At 32.1% G+C, this 17,487-nt stretch overlaps 2 protein-coding genes across 2 annotated transcripts; both read right to left on the bottom strand.

Moving 5' to 3' along the window:
• Positions 1 to 2,706: 2,706 nt before the first annotated feature.
• Positions 2,707 to 6,998, bottom strand: LOC108217566 (triacylglycerol lipase 2). The gene is made up of 9 exons (XM_017390398.2): positions 6,721 to 6,998; positions 6,474 to 6,584; positions 5,048 to 5,188; positions 4,503 to 4,613; positions 4,255 to 4,398; positions 3,687 to 3,727; positions 3,499 to 3,578; positions 3,319 to 3,414; positions 2,707 to 3,224 (listed from the first exon to the last, which is right to left on the bottom strand). Exons 1-9 carry the CDS (start codon positions 6,892 to 6,894, stop codon positions 2,902 to 2,904), a joined length of 1,221 nt encoding a protein of 406 aa, XP_017245887.1. The 5' UTR covers positions 6,895 to 6,998; the 3' UTR covers positions 2,707 to 2,901.
• Positions 6,999 to 13,248: 6,250 nt separating this feature from the next.
• LOC108217578 (uncharacterized protein At3g27210) lies at positions 13,249 to 16,367 on the bottom strand. The gene is made up of 3 exons (XM_017390412.2): positions 16,045 to 16,367; positions 13,911 to 13,991; positions 13,249 to 13,808 (listed from the first exon to the last, which is right to left on the bottom strand). The coding sequence occupies exons 1-3, from the start codon at positions 16,232 to 16,234 to the stop codon at positions 13,405 to 13,407; spliced, it is 675 nt and encodes a 224-aa protein (XP_017245901.1). The 5' UTR covers positions 16,235 to 16,367; the 3' UTR covers positions 13,249 to 13,404.
• Positions 16,368 to 17,487: the final 1,120 nt, after the last annotated feature.

Consider the following 17,487-nt stretch of genomic DNA (forward strand, 5'->3'; position numbering starts at 1 on the left):
TCTACAAATGTTAAATCATGAATATACTCTTTATAAATAGCCACAAAATTATTATACTCTACGAATATTAATATTAAATCATTAATATAATTTTAATAGGCCGCCGCAACGCGCGGTTTATCAACTAGTACATATATAAAGGAGAAGCGAGGGGCGTGTAGGTGGCGCCTCTCACATCGCTCCGTTCTATTTTTCTAATTTTTTGAAATTTTTGGATAAAAAATATCAATAATTAGAGCTACCTTTTTTAGTTTCAGATATATTAGAAGCAAGTTCAAGAATCTGATTTTATTTCAGATTATTTATGGAATATAGTATCTTGAAAGTTTTAATCTGATTTTGTTTCTATATAACTGAAATTTTTGCGCCTCTCACATCGCTCCGTTCTATTTTTCTAATTTTTTGAAATTTTTGGATAAAAAATATCAATAATTAGAGCTACCTTTTTTAGTTTCAGATATATTAGAAGCAAGTTCAAGAATCTGATTTTATTTCAGATTATTTATGGAATATAGTAGCTTGAAAGTTTTAATCTGATTTTGTTTCTATATAACTGAAATTTTTGGATAAAAAATATCAAAAATTAGAACTACTTTTTTTAGTTTCGGATATATTAGAAGCAAGTTTCAGGATCTGATTTTGTTTCAGATTATTTATGGAACATAGTAGCTTGAAAGTTTTAATCTGATTTTGTTTCTATATAAAGGAGAAGCGAGGGGCGTGTATGTGGCGCCTCTCACATCGCTCTGTTCTATTTTTCTAATTTTCTGGAATTTTCGCAAGTTTCAGAATTTGATTTTGTTTCAGATTATTTATGGAATATAGCAGCTTGAAAGTTTTAATCCGATTTTGTTTCGGATTATTTATTTATGGAAAAGAGTAACACACAAGTCTTTCTGCACTTATAAATACCCCTATAGGTTGTAGGGTTTTGGATCATCTAAACACAATCTACTCTTTCTCAATACCACAACCCTACCTCTCTCTGGTGGTAATTTTCTTGCTCGATTTCTAACTCGGTGGTGCCGTTCTTCTACAGTGATAAGTGAAGGCTGTTTATACGGTATTAAAAAAATAAAGGTTGTTTAAAGCAAAAGTAGTTATAGACCGTTATGTGGGAGTCGACAAATCCAAACACGGGAGAAAAATATAGTCTTGACATGATATTGATGGATGATATCAATAAATTAACTATTAGTGATGTATGTTTGTTCGTTATTCTTTTATAATATTTTCTTTTGTTCAACGGACATGTTTGTTGTTGTTAATTTTTTATATGATTTACATTGTACACGGAAAAATATTATTCATCATTATCTGTTTTCTCCGTTCAAGCAACTTTTAAGTGAAGACTGTTCATACAGTATTATTGTTACAAGTAAGGGTAGTTATAGACTGTTATCTCACGGATTTAAGTTAGATGTTTTTGTGCACAATCAATCGGAAAAAAATTGGAGGAAGGTGACAATGTAAGAACATGATTGCTTTTTAAAAAAAAACACAAATAAAATTAAGATTCGTCGTGCTTTAAATTGTTAATTACGTGTAGAAATTTATTTTCATTTTTTTACCATGAATTATAATCCAATTTTACAATTTTATATATTAGTATTAGCATTTTACAAATATTAATATTGAATCATTAATATACTTTTTATAGGCCGCCGCAACGCGCGGTTTCTCAACTAGTTCAATTGAAAAGGAAAGACGAGTACATGTTTCGTTAAAAAAAGCGAAGTTGTAACAGAGATGGGATATACTTATTCAGAAAAACTTCATTAATCAACTTTATACATTTATAAGATTTTTAAATTGATAAAATATAATTTTATTTTAAATTAGTGATGCAAACGAAAACAAAAAATTTTCAATGACTCGCTTGATATATATATTCTAACGAAGCAAGTGCCCTACTTTATAACTAACCCAATATGAAAATATGCATGAGATCGAGTATTAAAAATAATGAAAAGACTTATTTATAAATTAGAAAATGATATTTTATCTTGTTATTGAAAATTATAAATAATCTATCTATAATTATTAGTATATTTGAAAAAAGAAAAAATATCTTATTATAAAATTATTATTTTTAGATAAACTTTGAGATCATAAAAATATGTTTTCTTGTGTACATCGTATATGGTATATTACGAATCATAACTGTAAGCATATTACGAATCATATATTCATCAACCAGAAAAAGAAAAATCATATATTCGAAATTGAGATGCCATATTCCCTGGTTTGAAAAAATTCTGATGCCACAAGCTAGCTTAGTCACTAGCCAGCAGAAGCATATTTCACACACCACAAGAGATCGTTTCCTTCCATATATTGAAAAAAGAGGAAGAAAGAGAGAGCATTCCCTATTTCCCTTTGTTAGGTGAAGACTGAAGATGCTTTGGTACGAAGTTGGCTAAACTTTAACACAAGCAGAAAAAATATAATTAATCACTAATTAATTTAATTAATCAAATAATAAAATTTATCGTCCAAGAGATATCCAGACATTCACCCAAATCATCTTTGGACTCGAGTCCGGACATGTTTTATTAGTTTTGCTATCCTTGCACATGTTCTGTATAATGTCAATGTGTGAAAAGTCACTACTTACACTCAATCTTTATCATATCAACATTGGACAAACCTGCATAACCCTAATTTATTTATTTCAAATAAGCAACTTCTTCTTGATCTTATAGATTACACTGAGAAAATGTCTTTATCCAAAAATGAAAACTTTAGTCCTTGTAACAAAAAACACCCTCTAATCGTTAGTTTCTGGAAATTCTATCAAGAACATATATAAAATATAACTTAAACTTCCCATTTTCTAACACCCAGCATACAGTAGACCGCAAAAGCTCAAGCCAGATATATTATAAATCAATTCAAGATTTATGTATGGCGTTTGAAGAAGGCCATAATTTGATTATACACTATATCCTTGGAGGTGGTTCCCATTATGAAATCTGCGTGTGCAAAATCTTTTATGTATTGAATGTTGATCTTGTCTACATCATGCAACTTCAGATTATCCAGTAAATTCTCTACATCCTTAACATCTGATAGCGAATCTTGCCCTCCATAACTCAGGAAAAGAGGAAGGTCACGCGGAATGTTGGCCAGGTTATAGACAGGAGGCTCAGAATCACCATAATGCTGCGTATTGAAGTTGGCACTTCCATAGTCGTATTTTGCCAATCTTCCATTTCGGAAGGCTGCAATTTTAGACATTGTTATAACACATTAGGTTTCTCCCGGTGACCAAGTAGCATTGTAAGTTGGAATTGATTCAAGTATGAAGTAACTTACTTTGCGCTAAATGGACCATATTTTTAGTTGATGTAGACTGAGGTTCGTTTTTTAAAAAGAGCTCAACAGTGGAGGTATTGAGACAACAATTCTTACCTAAACAAATTCAGGTGAAAATTATGAAAGAACTTCACACATTAATAATGACAAAATGTGATAAAGTGGTAGATAACTATTTACCTGTCAGTGCAGTTATAAGATCAAAACAGTTTACTTTCGGGTCTAGGCATAATACCTTGAGGAAGTTTGCCACTGGCTCTCTGTATAATGTTAAAAAGGTTTATAAACCTTTATGTCAATTATGATGTTGCGTTGGAAAACAAGATCAAGTATAAATCAGAAATGCTGAAATGTTCGCAAAGATTTACCCTTTTGGATTGAATTCTGCAAAGCCAGCTACTGTAGTAATCTGTTGAGAAACCTTGGTCATTAGTATTGGGGAGACATTGTTTTGAATGTACTTTATATATGTATGTTTTAATTAACAAAGCTGTGCATAGAGAAATAGTTGGCATGTCACAAAGGGCAGAACAATAAGTAACGTGTTTATTATTATTCTTTAAAGAAATTCAGTGGCAAAATTCAAATATTCGCACACGTGTTGTTGATGCTTATAACGAAACAGCTATTAACAAGACAAGAAAAGGCTGGGAATGTTCGTTAGGATATAAGTGAAGTTTGTTACAAAGGGAAGAGAAGAAGAGAGTATTTAATATATCTACGTCAAGTTATGCAATATTTTTTGCTCTTCACTAACTACAATTTGACATTGACCTGTTTAAAATATGAATATTCATCAATCTTGTTTACTCTTCTGCTGTTATATATTTAAAATAGCTGTAATAGTTGAGTACTGCTCAAATATTCAGATATAGTGATTCAAGAAAATGGTAAGAACATTGCAAAAAGATAGGAGTGCATACATAATAAACGTACCTCGCCGACAAAGGCTCTGGCTGCAAGAATACCAAGGGCAGTGGTCATATGGCTCAAGTAAGCAATTGGGCTTAACAATGCTGCTGATTTCACCTTGTCAACCTGTTTACCTTCTGAGAATGATGTTAGAGCTATTAAAGTTCCCTGCCCACAAATAAGCTATCATCAGCACTATTAAATATGTGTAATAAGGAGTTGCCAACAGACTTCTCATTAAGACACAAATTATTACTGGTAACTAATATTACCATGGAGTGGCCAACATAATGAATCTTCTGCCCAGTTTGCTTGAACACAAAATCGATTGCGGCTGGTAAATCATGAGCTACCAATTCATCCCATGTCCAGTCCCAAAAGTCCTGACCATTTCCATGACTATGTCATATCAGCTATCAAAAATAAGAAATTTTGTATGGGCTAATATTGAGACTATCTCTAAATTTTGACAAATATCTCTAAACTTCTCTGTGTAATCCGATCCCACTCGACTTACACAGAAGTGCATAAAATCTGCATGATAGTTGAAAATCTAGAGCAAGATTAGCAGGAAATATGCCCAATCAGACAAGGGTCCAGGTCCCTAGCATATGTATGCTGGGGACCTGTTAAATAACATACGGGTTTTTGGTTGTTGGATGAATATCCAGTACCAGGATTAAAATATATTTTTAATACATATAGCGCTTTAAAAGCGCTGGACGGGGCATACATATGCTAGGGACCTGAACCTATCAGATAAACATGAAGCAGTGTGATGCAAGTAGCACACACAAATGTGTGGGAGATAGCGTACCGGATTACTGGGGTCAAGGGAAACATGTCTTCGGCTGAATCTGGTGCCTCTGGTATTAGCTATCCATACATCGTACCCATTATCCGCCAATATTAGTGCCAGGGACTGGTCAGCTGAATTTAACAGCCATGTCATGCCATCCTGCAATATATATAGAATAATTAAAGATGAGTTTTTATTACACCAGGCATCCATATATATTTTTATCCAGCGGATGCCCACGTTTACTGATTGTCAATTGTTACAAATCATATCAGAGAGCAGCCATATCCAGGCGACTGTGATGGAAAAAGAACTATACTCCCCCGTCTCACCAGATTTTTACATTAGAGGATGGAGATTCGGCATGTATTTTAAAGTTCTAAAAGTGTTCATTTTTTTTGTTAAATCTAATTGTCAATATGTGATGGGTTCGACTCACACTAATAATAATGAACCATGTATGCATATAAATCACCCAATCAAAATTAGTCATATATCTGTCACGTAAACAGAATTTGGAGTACATAACATTACTCTTTCTTTTACCTCGAAATGGGATTTAATTAATAATAATCCAGTCCGAGCAATAATGCAACAACGGTGAACGGTGTATATATGAACTTGAAATTAAGGTCCTTATCTCCGCATCTTGTAGGGTGAGAAATGTAACAATACCATGATCTCCGTGCATAGTTTTTTACAAAACAAAATCATGGAGTGGCATGTGTAAACGTACAGTTACTGAGAAACAGGCAACCCCACAGGAGGAAAAAAGTGATGAGCTTTTTCTTGATGCAACCGCAAATTTAGGCTTTAAGATTTTCTTATTCTTTGGTGGAAAGCAAGTGAGGGTTAATTATAACTCTTGAGAAATGGTGATAAATAATGTTGTTTTTGTACAATTACAAAGACAAGTCGTCTTGGGTTGACTAGCAAGCAGCTACTTTCATATTCTGCCAAAACTTGGGCGAGCAAAGTTGTTCAATAACCATTTTCTTATATATTTATGATTTGATTGGTTACGTTTTATGGGAGCTATAAGCAGTCACGGCTGTATCTTGTATATTACTACTCCCGTTTCATATTACAAATTAATTTTGGAAAAATGATGTATATTAAGAAATTCTAACATCAAATATTGTATGTTTTCATTTTTACTCTCATTAATTATTTCGATTATTTAATGAATAAAATTTTCATTTCACTACAGAATTTGACAATTAAAGTAATTAGTGCTACTCTATACTTATATTTCGGAATAAGCAAATAAATGATAAGTAGCGAGAAAAAAAAAAAAGTAGCGAGAATTATTTAAATTGTATTGAAACTAATACAGACAAGTATTGTAAGATAAAAATTTTCAAAAGTGACTTGTAATAATATGAGACTAAGGGAGGAGATCAAACTTTTCATGGTAACAAACTGAAATGAAGCAATTGCTTACCACAAGAACCCCATGTTGCAGCAACACTGGCTGCTTATTCATTCCACCGCCTCCATTTTTACCCTGGGGAAACCTCTGCAAGCTCAAGATATACCCATCCGCTGTAGTCACCTGATCCATTTCATAAGCAAATGTCACATATATTTTCAATGACAAGATTTCATAATTTGGAGTCTAGATACATAAACAAGTAGTGAGGATCGATAAAATGTGTGCATGGACGAGTGAATATATGAGTAGTACTTACATCATACTCCTGGCATTTGTAACCATGCATAATCTCCGCGGCGGAACATATCCCAGCTACTGCTTCAGTGCTAGCTGGTTTGGTTGGTGGCGAAGCCGAAGCTTGATAAGAAAGAGCTATAACTAGTATGGCTAAAAGAGCAGTTGAGCTTGAAATCAATATTCGGAGACTCATTTTGTTCTGGGACAAGTGTTTCTATCCGAATCTAGGACTATATGTAGAATGAGCGTGTGTACGACTGTCTGTGTGAACAATTGACAAATTGGTGTTAGGCCCGATATATGACATTTTTCATCAACAATGTACTCAAATATCACTCTTTAAATCAAAACGCTGCATCGCCTTTAATGTAAAATGAAATATTGTCTTATATTTTCGCCATGTTTGGAAGTTAGAGGTATGAGGCAAAATTAAAAGTTTGGGGTGGTTTAGAGGTTTGACCACTACAATCCGCTAATATAAGTGTTTGGTAGTTAGCGGATTGAAATAGAGATTTGGACCCAAAAAATTAATTTTGAAAAATCTACTTTGAGGAGCGTTTTGGGTTAGAGGTTTTGGTTTGTGTCAGAAAAAGCTAATCAATCAGCTATTTACCAAACAGTTTTACGATAAACAGCTAATTCAATCCACTAGTCAAAACATCTATTTCAATCCGCTAACAGCTAACCGCTAATCCCCAAACGAACGCTTTTGTGTTATGTTTGGTAATTATTTTTAGACCTAATTTATAAGAGAAAAGGCCGTTTTCTTCCGAGAATCAAAGTACTAAATTATTTGTTATCTATTATATATATAATACTACAACATGGGTTTTGGTGAGCCAATTTAATCATAAATATCCTCATTAATATCTACACTAATAATTATTTTCTTTCATCTATCGTTATTAATTATTAATAACTACATATTTAATATCTGTTATTAATTACATCTAACTATTATACCCTCATTAATATCTTGCATAATACTAATAATTAATCTGTTTTATCCACTAATAATTATCATCATTAATTTATTTCATCAATCATTATACATTATTACTAATAACTAATAACTACTTCCTCTGACAAAAAAATTGAGCTGCTTTGACTTTCACAGAGATTAAAAAAAAGGTAGTAAAAAAGAGTAAGTTTAGTTGAAAAAGTGGGTGAAGTGGTGGGACCTATCAAATTTTAATAATAAATTTGAAATGGAGTAGGAAAGTAGTGGGTATAATAGTTTTTATTTAATAAAAAGAAAGTATAAAATAGAGAAGTAGTGGGTGTAATAGTGAAAAGTAGGGTTCCAAAATAATAATTATACTAAGTTCATTTTTTTTGGGACGTTCCAAAAGGAACAAGGGTCAATTAAAATGGGACGGGGAGAGTATATATTTAATATTTGTTATTAATAATATCTAAATATTACACCCTCGTTAATATCTAGCAAATACTAATAATTAATTCATTTATCATTAGATCGTTTCATCAATTATTGTACATTGATAATTACTAATAACTGCATGAATAATATTTACTATTAATAAGATCTAATTCATTATTATAAAATAATACTTTTGAATGAATATGTTTTTAAAATATTTGTAAAATACTCATATCAATATAATCTATCATATAATGACTAACTATCAGTGTTGTAAAGAGCGCATTAAGGCCGTCTAAGCGGAATCGGCCCTAAAACGCTTCGATTTTGTATTAAGCGGGGGGTTAGACGTATTTGAAATTTAAGCGGACTATTAAGCGGATTAGACAGTCGTTGAGAGGATTAAGCGGTAATTAAGCGGTGATGTTGACTTGCTAATTTCTTTAATTTGTAAATAATATTTTTTTAATAACATAACTTTAATTATATTAAAAAAATTGAAAATTTATATTTTATTAAAAATGTAAATTCTTTTCACAATATAATATTATTTTTAAATATACTAATATTATAACTAAATTTAATTACATTTTATTAATCCGCTTATGGAGCCACTTAAATTTCTGTTTTACAGCTTAAGCGGTAGAAGGTCCTTCCACCGCTTAGAACCGCTTTGCGCTTTTCGCAACATTGTTAATTATTTCATGATTTTATTTACCATAGATTTATTTCATCAATCATTATACATTATTAATTATGAATAACCACATATTTAATATATAAATCTTCTTTGTGAGGTCCCTACAAAAAAAAAAAAATCTTCTTTGTGAGGAATTCAACAAACTAATGCACTCGAACCAAAGACTGAACCAATATATGGTAGTTAAAGGCAACTCGAGTTATATGTTATGATCAGTAAAGAATTGATCTAATGTAGTTATGGTATTTATTAATAAATTAAGCAAGTTATCTTGTCAAAATACTATGCACACATAATACTACAATAATGCGTAATTGTTCCATGAATGTCTATATGCATGAATGCTAAGGGTTCTATGCATGAATGTCAAGGGTTCTGATTATGCTGATTTGATTTAGTATGGCTGGAGTTTAGTTGTCGATAAGGTTATTTCGCAATATAGTATATAACATCATTAGTTTTCCGCTAATTTTTCTTCGAAGGCATCATGTCAAACAACTGATTTGTGATGATCTTTTTTCTAAACCACTTTGATAGATTTTTTTTTTTTACTGTTTTTCATTGTATTTTCTAAAACATATGAAAAATCCGAAACAATCCAAATATAGACATGTTTAGAGCATGCCCGTGCCTCGCACGGGCTATAAAGCTAGTTTATAAATGATATTTGAAATACTTTTTTATATATTTTAAACATTACTTGTAAAAAATGATAACACTGAGGAGTTAGGAAATGGGCCCTCTGGAGCCTAAAAAACCAAAGCTACTTTCATATTGCTCTGATATGGGCGTCACTTGGCTTTTGTGATCTTTTTGTTTTTGTAATTTGACGACCCACTAAATAATAAAAAGTGTGGTATCACTTGTGCAACTGAAAACACCTTTCAGGTTATATTTTTCCTACAGAAACAAGCAAAGTCGAGGACTCACCTCAGTCCATGTCAATAATATATTTGTTAGACACTTTCTTATCATTTGTATATTACGTTAAAGTTGCACAAAAAGACATTTCATTTTATCTGCTTCAGGATTATTACTTATCTTCTCTTTAACAGTATCGAATATATATGAGATATCTCTCTTTGTTCCTTTTTTATATTGTTGAATTTCTGATATCGTCCATTGCATATAATTACTTAACTTTAGCTCAACAAACAAATAAATACTTAAATTTTATTTACTTAAAACTAGCTCGGAAACTCAAAACAGACAGCTCCACGTGGCTGCAGAGACGCGTTTTCGTTTTTTGTCAAAAGGTTTTATTGACCAATTAAGACTAAGCTCTCGGATTCTTGTCCTCAATTTTAAGTCTAACTATAGTAATCATATGATTTTGTAAATAATTTAAGTGCAGGGAAATTAGATTCGAAACTTAGGAAAAATAGAAAAAAGGGAAGATAATAATCGATTGATATTTGATTCCATTAACAAGTTAGCGGACTGTCATGGTTCAAACACACGACGATCTTGCACTCTTTCTCTCTATGTCAAGCAATTTTTTTTTTTTGCCGGGTATCTAATCAAAATTAATTTTTATATGTACAAGTATTCGGTCAATATTTTCTAATGTATTTTAAAATTTGATGGTGGCATCATTCCCACCTTAAAATGAAAGCATTACTAATATTTTTTATCTACTAAAGTAGGAGCATCTCCAACTTTTCAAAATTTTAGCTAAAAATTTGCATGACATGTCAAAATAAAATTTATATGATGCACACATAAAATTTTAAACATCATCACTCCAATGATTAAAACCCTTTTATTTATAGGGTGTTAGTCAACATGTCCCTTCGTGAAGATTTAACATTATCTATTATCATATTAAAATGATATATTATATTTATAACAAATTTAAAATAATAATAACATATCTAACTAAAATATAGTCAATCAACATGTTCAGTGTAATCGAAGTAAAATATCTTACATATTCAATAAATTTTACATAATGTCTTACAAAGCCAGTTTAATCAACCATCTTTACCTAGTTACGTTGGAGTTAGATACTCTTATTTTAATAAATACGAATGTAATTAATACTATAAGAATATACCATTTAATAGATGATACTCCCTCCGTCCCACCCAATTCTTTACATTGGGTTTGGGCACGGAGGTTAAGAAATATGTATAAAGTAGTGGAAAAGAGAAGGAAAAGTGGGTGAAGTGGTGGGACCCATTGATTTTTAATATATAAAAGGGAGTTGGTGGAGTAAAAGTAGTGTGAAAGGGAAGAAAAAGTGAGAAAGTGGTGGGACCCATTAACTATTTTAGGAAAGTTTTGTGATGTAAAGAAATGGGTGGGACAGCCAAATAAGGAAACTGTAAAGAATCTGGTGGGACGGAGGGAGTATGTGTTAATAGATGAGGGTACAACCCCCTCAACTTGAATGACTCGTCTTCTTTGTAAAGTGCCTGCATATCCTTTATATGGGATTAAGCTCAATGTAGTTCTATTCATCTATCTTTATAATTTGTCCTCTAAATCATATTTTCTTATGATTTTGTATCTTTAAAGAACAGTAACTCTCATCCAAACACTAATTCATAGTGTTTGGGAGATTCTAGAATTCTCGTGAAGTTAGAATTGTGAACCTCAAAGTCTTTGATGTACCGGGTCTCTAGTCTTCAAGTTTCTCATTAATTCTTCATTATTATCTTCAAACAAATAGTAGATATGCGGTAGAATACCTCTGGAACGTGTTTCTAAATATTAAGAAGTTCATTCTTTCTTCTAACTACCGGCAGCTTCTCTTCTGTGTCCTGCATAAAGCTGTTTGTTGTGAACTTTACATCTTCTAAGCCGTGGAGGCTCCATAAATAACCTCCTTTATTTATCCTAGGAGCTATTGAAGTGACATCCTCATGATCGAACTTAAATAAGTTCTTGGACCACTACAAACAGTGGCGGAGGGAGCCATGTGGCTGGGGTCAGCTGCCCCTGCTTAAAAATTAAAACAAACTGTGTATACATATATAAATTGCAAACCCATTGGTCATTGGTCCTAAGATGTCTTTTGTATTCCTTAGTTTCTCTGTGGTATGCTTGCCTGTGTTGATCGATATGAACTTTATTGTACTGGCTCCCTATTAATGATTTTATTCGATTAATTAAAAAAAAAAATCATTGGTCATTAGTCTATTAAAACTTAATGAAAAATAAACAATATACTGAAATGTAAAAAAGTTGACAATGAAAGTTAGGCCATTATAATATTATGTTCCCTTCGTCCCACCAGATAATTTACGTTTATTGTTTGCACGTATTTTGAAACTCCTATAAAGTATAGTTTGATAATGTTTTTTAATTTATTTTTTTTTAAAATAAAAGTTTAAAAATCAAACTTTTATTCAGGAAAAAAATTTAAAAAAAATATTATAGAACTATACTTTATATAGGAGTCTCAAAATGTGTGCCAAAAAATAACATAAAGAACCTTCCGGCTGGCGGGACGGAGGGAGTATTTATATGACGTCCCTCCTTACATGAATTTCTAGTTCCGCCACTGACTACAAACCTCCTTATAACTTCACAGAAGTCACATAACTCTAAGTTATCTTCATAGACATCCATTAATAAACATCCATAACCATTTTAGAACCTTCCTAACTCTAAGTTATCTTCATAGACATCCATTAATAAACATCCATAACCATTTTAGAACCTTCCTACGTAGTCTCAAAATCTTATTTCCTAGACAAGTTCCTTGTCAGTGAGAACCTCCTTTTTGAATCTATTTCTTTAAACAAGTTCCTTGTCAGTGAAGAACCTCTTTCTTAAACTTATTTCTTTAATACAGAATAACTTCATTATCAGCTCAAAACCCTTCACTACTTAATTAATCGAGCCAATGCCACCTCTGTTGTCCCAGGTCCTGGGTTCGACCCTGGCTCACCCCGAGAGTTTCGTAGAACAGATACTCATTTGTAAGGCTATAAGCCATATTTGTCAAAAAAAAAAAAAAAAAATCGAGCCAATGCCACATTATGGGCATTCAATAATTGCTATAGACAACAATATGAAATCTTGTTACATAATTCCTAAAAATTCGTGAAATATAGGGTCTGTTTGCTGCTTCCGGCTTCTTTTTTTTGACCCGTTTGTGTAAAGAAGCAGAAGCACTTTTAGAAAGCTGAGAATGCTAGCTTCTCTCTCACAGCTTCTACTTCTTTTCCAAACACTTTATTAACTTATTTACTTCTCACTTCTACTCCACTTCTTTACTTTAAGCAAAAAATCACTTTTTTGAAGCTTGGCCAAACGGCCCCATAGCCAATATCAGGCAACTTATTCATAAGGGAACTTATTTATAGACGATGATGATTGGTGGTCCAAGTAAAAAAAATTTACATATTATCTGCAATTTTTATTTATGATATTATTTTTTGGATTTAGTCAAAGGTTTTAAAGAGTTGGAAGTGCTCCCAGGCTATATATTAATACTTTTGCAGAAAACGTTTAAATTAAGAAGGCAAAAAAAAGTTTATGGTTTTTAATGTTAACTTAAACCTCATAGATACCTCTTTAGCATCCAAGAATTTTGTAATCTCATAGGCCATAGCCAAAAAAAACTTGGCTTCACCAAAATACATGAGCAGTGATGCCAATTCTAATGCATGTTATTTAACCATTGGAGTGGACAGGGCTCTCATCTTCTTGTTTTCACTCAAGGTATTGCTTGCAGTCAGATTTGGAAGGCAACACTGAAACGACTTCAAAGATTTCGCCCGATGGGCCTTGACATTTGGATTAGGGATTTGCTCATTGCTCTGCAAACTGGTGGTGGAATTTTTGTCACTTAAACTAACAGGTGCATTTTGCTCATCATCATCATTTTGTTTAACTCTTATACTCTGCTTAAAAAGGTCAGATAATCTCATTTTCTTATCTGTTGGAGATGGTTGTCCTGGTATAACAACAGGTACATCAAGCACTGGCTCCTCAACAACTGCTCTGTGGACTCGTTGAGATCCAGTAGCAAAGCTATGATGTAATGGAGTGTTACCCCGGGAAGGGGTGAATTCTGCATTTAATTTGACAGACTGTTATAAAACAATGTTTTCAAAGCTGGTCATCATATGAATCAGAAAAGTTAAAGTTCAATCAGTTCAGACACAAAACTTACCCCCATTAACGCTCATGAAGTCGTCATCACAGTCTGAATCTAACCAGGCTTGTGAATCAAAGAATGTTTCTTCTTTACTACCTGCATGACCATATATCAGATTTGGTACAAGAATGATAAACTGTACAATAAAAAGTACACAAGTACAAGATAATGGGTCTGACTGCATAGTTAAGGCTACTAGCTCTCAATTGAATTTGAGAAGTCATTATAAGACCTCTCTGTGGAATGGACATTAGTTTAATGAGCAACAAATATATAGACAAGGTCGAACAGTCTTCGTGAGAAAAATAACACTTGACCGACTAAAGAGAATTTACGTTTTCCTAAAGAGGAGAGTACACTGGTGCACACCCACATGGCCACATTTGATGAACCTTGTTGATGAGTGATGAAAAAGGATACTCATCAGATGCATGCAGAACAAAGAATCTGCATAAGCACCAGCTTCCTAGAAGACTAAAGGATACCAGAAAATAGAATCACTCCTATACAAGAGAAGGTACCTACATTTTAAACAACTAATAAGCCACCATAAGCCTAAAGCGTTTCCCCTGGAAAACAATTGACATCAAGACCGCACAGGCAAGCCACACTTCGTTAAAGATAAAGTTTTGGACAGTGGTAAGCATGAGTATAATATTCAGATTCAAACCACAATTCTACTATCGTTTGAGCATCTTAAAAAACAACATTAATCAATAACCGCCAACTAATTACATCACAATCTGCACTTACTGTTGCTTAATATTTAAAGCACAAATAATCTCAAACTTAAATACGGGAAGTGAAAACAAGTAAGTTAAATCTTATTACAAAAGACACATAATCTATTATGACATTCACCAGTGAAATGTGAACATTGATATATATATTTGAAAAAAAAGGCCAACCCTTAGGGGCTAATCAAATTCCTTTTAGATTTCTAAGTTCCTGTATAAACTCTTACTAGTGCAGGCATGGTAGGATAGACCCCAAAGGCGAATTCTGAAATATTACATTTACCTGTATAGAAAAATAGTGATGATGCGTAACTGTCCTGTTACATTGTGCTATAGATTCAGCTATTGTATTTAACAATCTTTATCGGTGGTGGCCCAACATGATTCATAGCACATTGCACATATGAAACTTTTTAATAATCAATAATTAACAATAATGAAATTCTTTGATGCAAGGCATGTATAAAAAACAATACGAATTTTTCTAAAACTCACAATATGCAGCCACTTCATTGTTTGTGTAATACCTCCGTCTCTGTCCGTCTTCTTTACAAATACTATACTGACACTAGTTTGGTTTATAAGCAGGAAAACTGTGGTAGTAAAATACGTTCAGCAATCAGCCCCTTATCATATGGTGCTTGATAAAACTACTTGACCAAATTCCAGAGAATAGTATACTGTTGTGCAGTTTTGGTTGTATGTGCAATAAAGTAGCTACTTCAACATCATAAATCATAATTGTGTCCAAGATATCTGTAGAAAATTGCCCAAGTGGTCCCTCCTTTTACATGACTTGTAAAAACATATTGGTTCTAGAAACCATTATCCAGGTTCTCACATTGAATTTAATATAAAAATAGTACAAACCTTAAAGTTGAAACCCTTTCCGTAAACCATCATCTAATAGCCAATTAGTGGATAAATCTAATTAAGTACAGTAACTTCATAATTTTAGCTTTATGTTTTAACATATACCCTAAGATAGCCATCACAATACATACAACAACAGAACAAGTAGAATGAGAAATAAGAATTTACAATATCTCCTATTACGAAAATCCACCGGAAGAACCAGAACAATATCATTTACGAAAGAGTGGTTCAGCCATCAATTAAACACAAAGTGAACTGGTGAGAAATATATGTTCGATAAGCCTGTATATAAATGAATAAAATGATATCCAGTAATTCAGTTAGTCTCTACTCTCTAGTGACATCTATACTAACAACATCAAACACACCCAAAACAAAAAAACTAATTAACAAAACCCAGATTAACTAAAAACCAAACTTCATAACATCAAGTCAAGATTCAAGAACATAAAGAATATTACAAAAAGTCCACATAAACTCAGAGAAAACAGTCTTAACAGATAATCAACAAACACAAGATTGAACAAAGAGCATACCAAAATCAGCAAAGTTGTGAGCTGAGTCAGGCTGTGCTTTCGGACCAAGTTCACCATTGGGCTTGCTGTTATCTTTAATGGGTGAAAACACAACAAGCTTATTATCAGATTTAGCCCTAAAAGAGTTATGGAACTTAACATTATTATCTGATTGTACAGAGTGTTTGTGAGATGATACACAAGAACCCATTTGACCAGACACGGAAAAAATAAAAAGCAGGGGAAGTCTGAAATTATTTTGAACTCAAAGACATCGGTATCAGTGCCAGAAGAGACACGAAGAGGAACCTACTGCCATATAAATTTTGGCGTTACTGTATCTAAAGACGTTAAGGACAAATATATCAAGTATGAAAGCAAGTATCCCTGTGGGCCCGTCCAGCACATCTTATTCGACCAGAATATTATACGATTCAGATTATGTTAATTATATTCCGGTGTTTACATTCTCGCGATATTTTCTATATATAAGATTATGCTTTTTTATGAATTATACTTTTTATATTCCTATCAATTTTTATAATTTTTTAACAGCTTGAGACGTATTTTAAGGTGCATAGAAAGTATTGGTTCATGATTTGTTTTTAAAAATTTTCTTGCCATGTATAATTCAAACAGTAAACTTTTGTTCAGAAGAACAAAAAGAAAATAATTTATCAAATTATACTGACGAGAGTTTTAAAAAGCATTTTGAATCCTTCTCATGTAAATAATTATTGGGAATGGAGAGTGTATATTATATATTTTATATAAATATCGTAAGAGGATTAAATGATATGATGTGTTGTATTATTCAGTCACCCGTCTTTCATTTTTGTAACACGAAACTAATGTTGTAGTTACATGATAGAATGAAATGAATTTTTTTAAAAAATATATATGAAAGAAGAGAAAGTATGAGAAATAATAACTAAATATGAGTGAATTCAATTTTTTTGTGATGAATAAGTGAAAGGAGAATTCTTTCCAAAACTCAAATTTGTAGTTTTTTTTCTTTTGTCAAATTTAGAGCATATTTCATTAATATTTTCAAACAGACTCAATCGGGACAAATCTAAACTGATCATACAACCATGTTAAAAAAACAAATAAACGAGCAAAATAATATGTAACTTTTTTTCCGAATTGTTTAGCGCAAGTCCAATAGGTTAGCTACACTCCTAAACTCACATTTAGGTAATGTACTAAAAAAAGGCTGTAATGACCCGGATTTTTTTTAAAATTTATTTAATATTATGAAAGTGATTTTCTTCAAAGAAGGGAATAAGATTTAATATTTATTCCAATTTAATGAATTTTCAAAGTTTTATATTTAAAACCCCGGGTTATTGTGTTATTGATAAATAATTGTATTTTCAAAACTGATTTTCATATATTGTTTTGAAAATTCTGTATGAATATTATGTGAATATATGTGTTATGTGATTAAGCGGTATTGGTGAA

The sequence above is a fragment of the Daucus carota genome, chromosome 4 (assembly GCF_001625215.2).
Source record: "Daucus carota subsp. sativus chromosome 4, DH1 v3.0, whole genome shotgun sequence".
Classification (NCBI taxonomy): Eukaryota; Viridiplantae; Streptophyta; class Magnoliopsida; order Apiales; family Apiaceae; genus Daucus; species Daucus carota.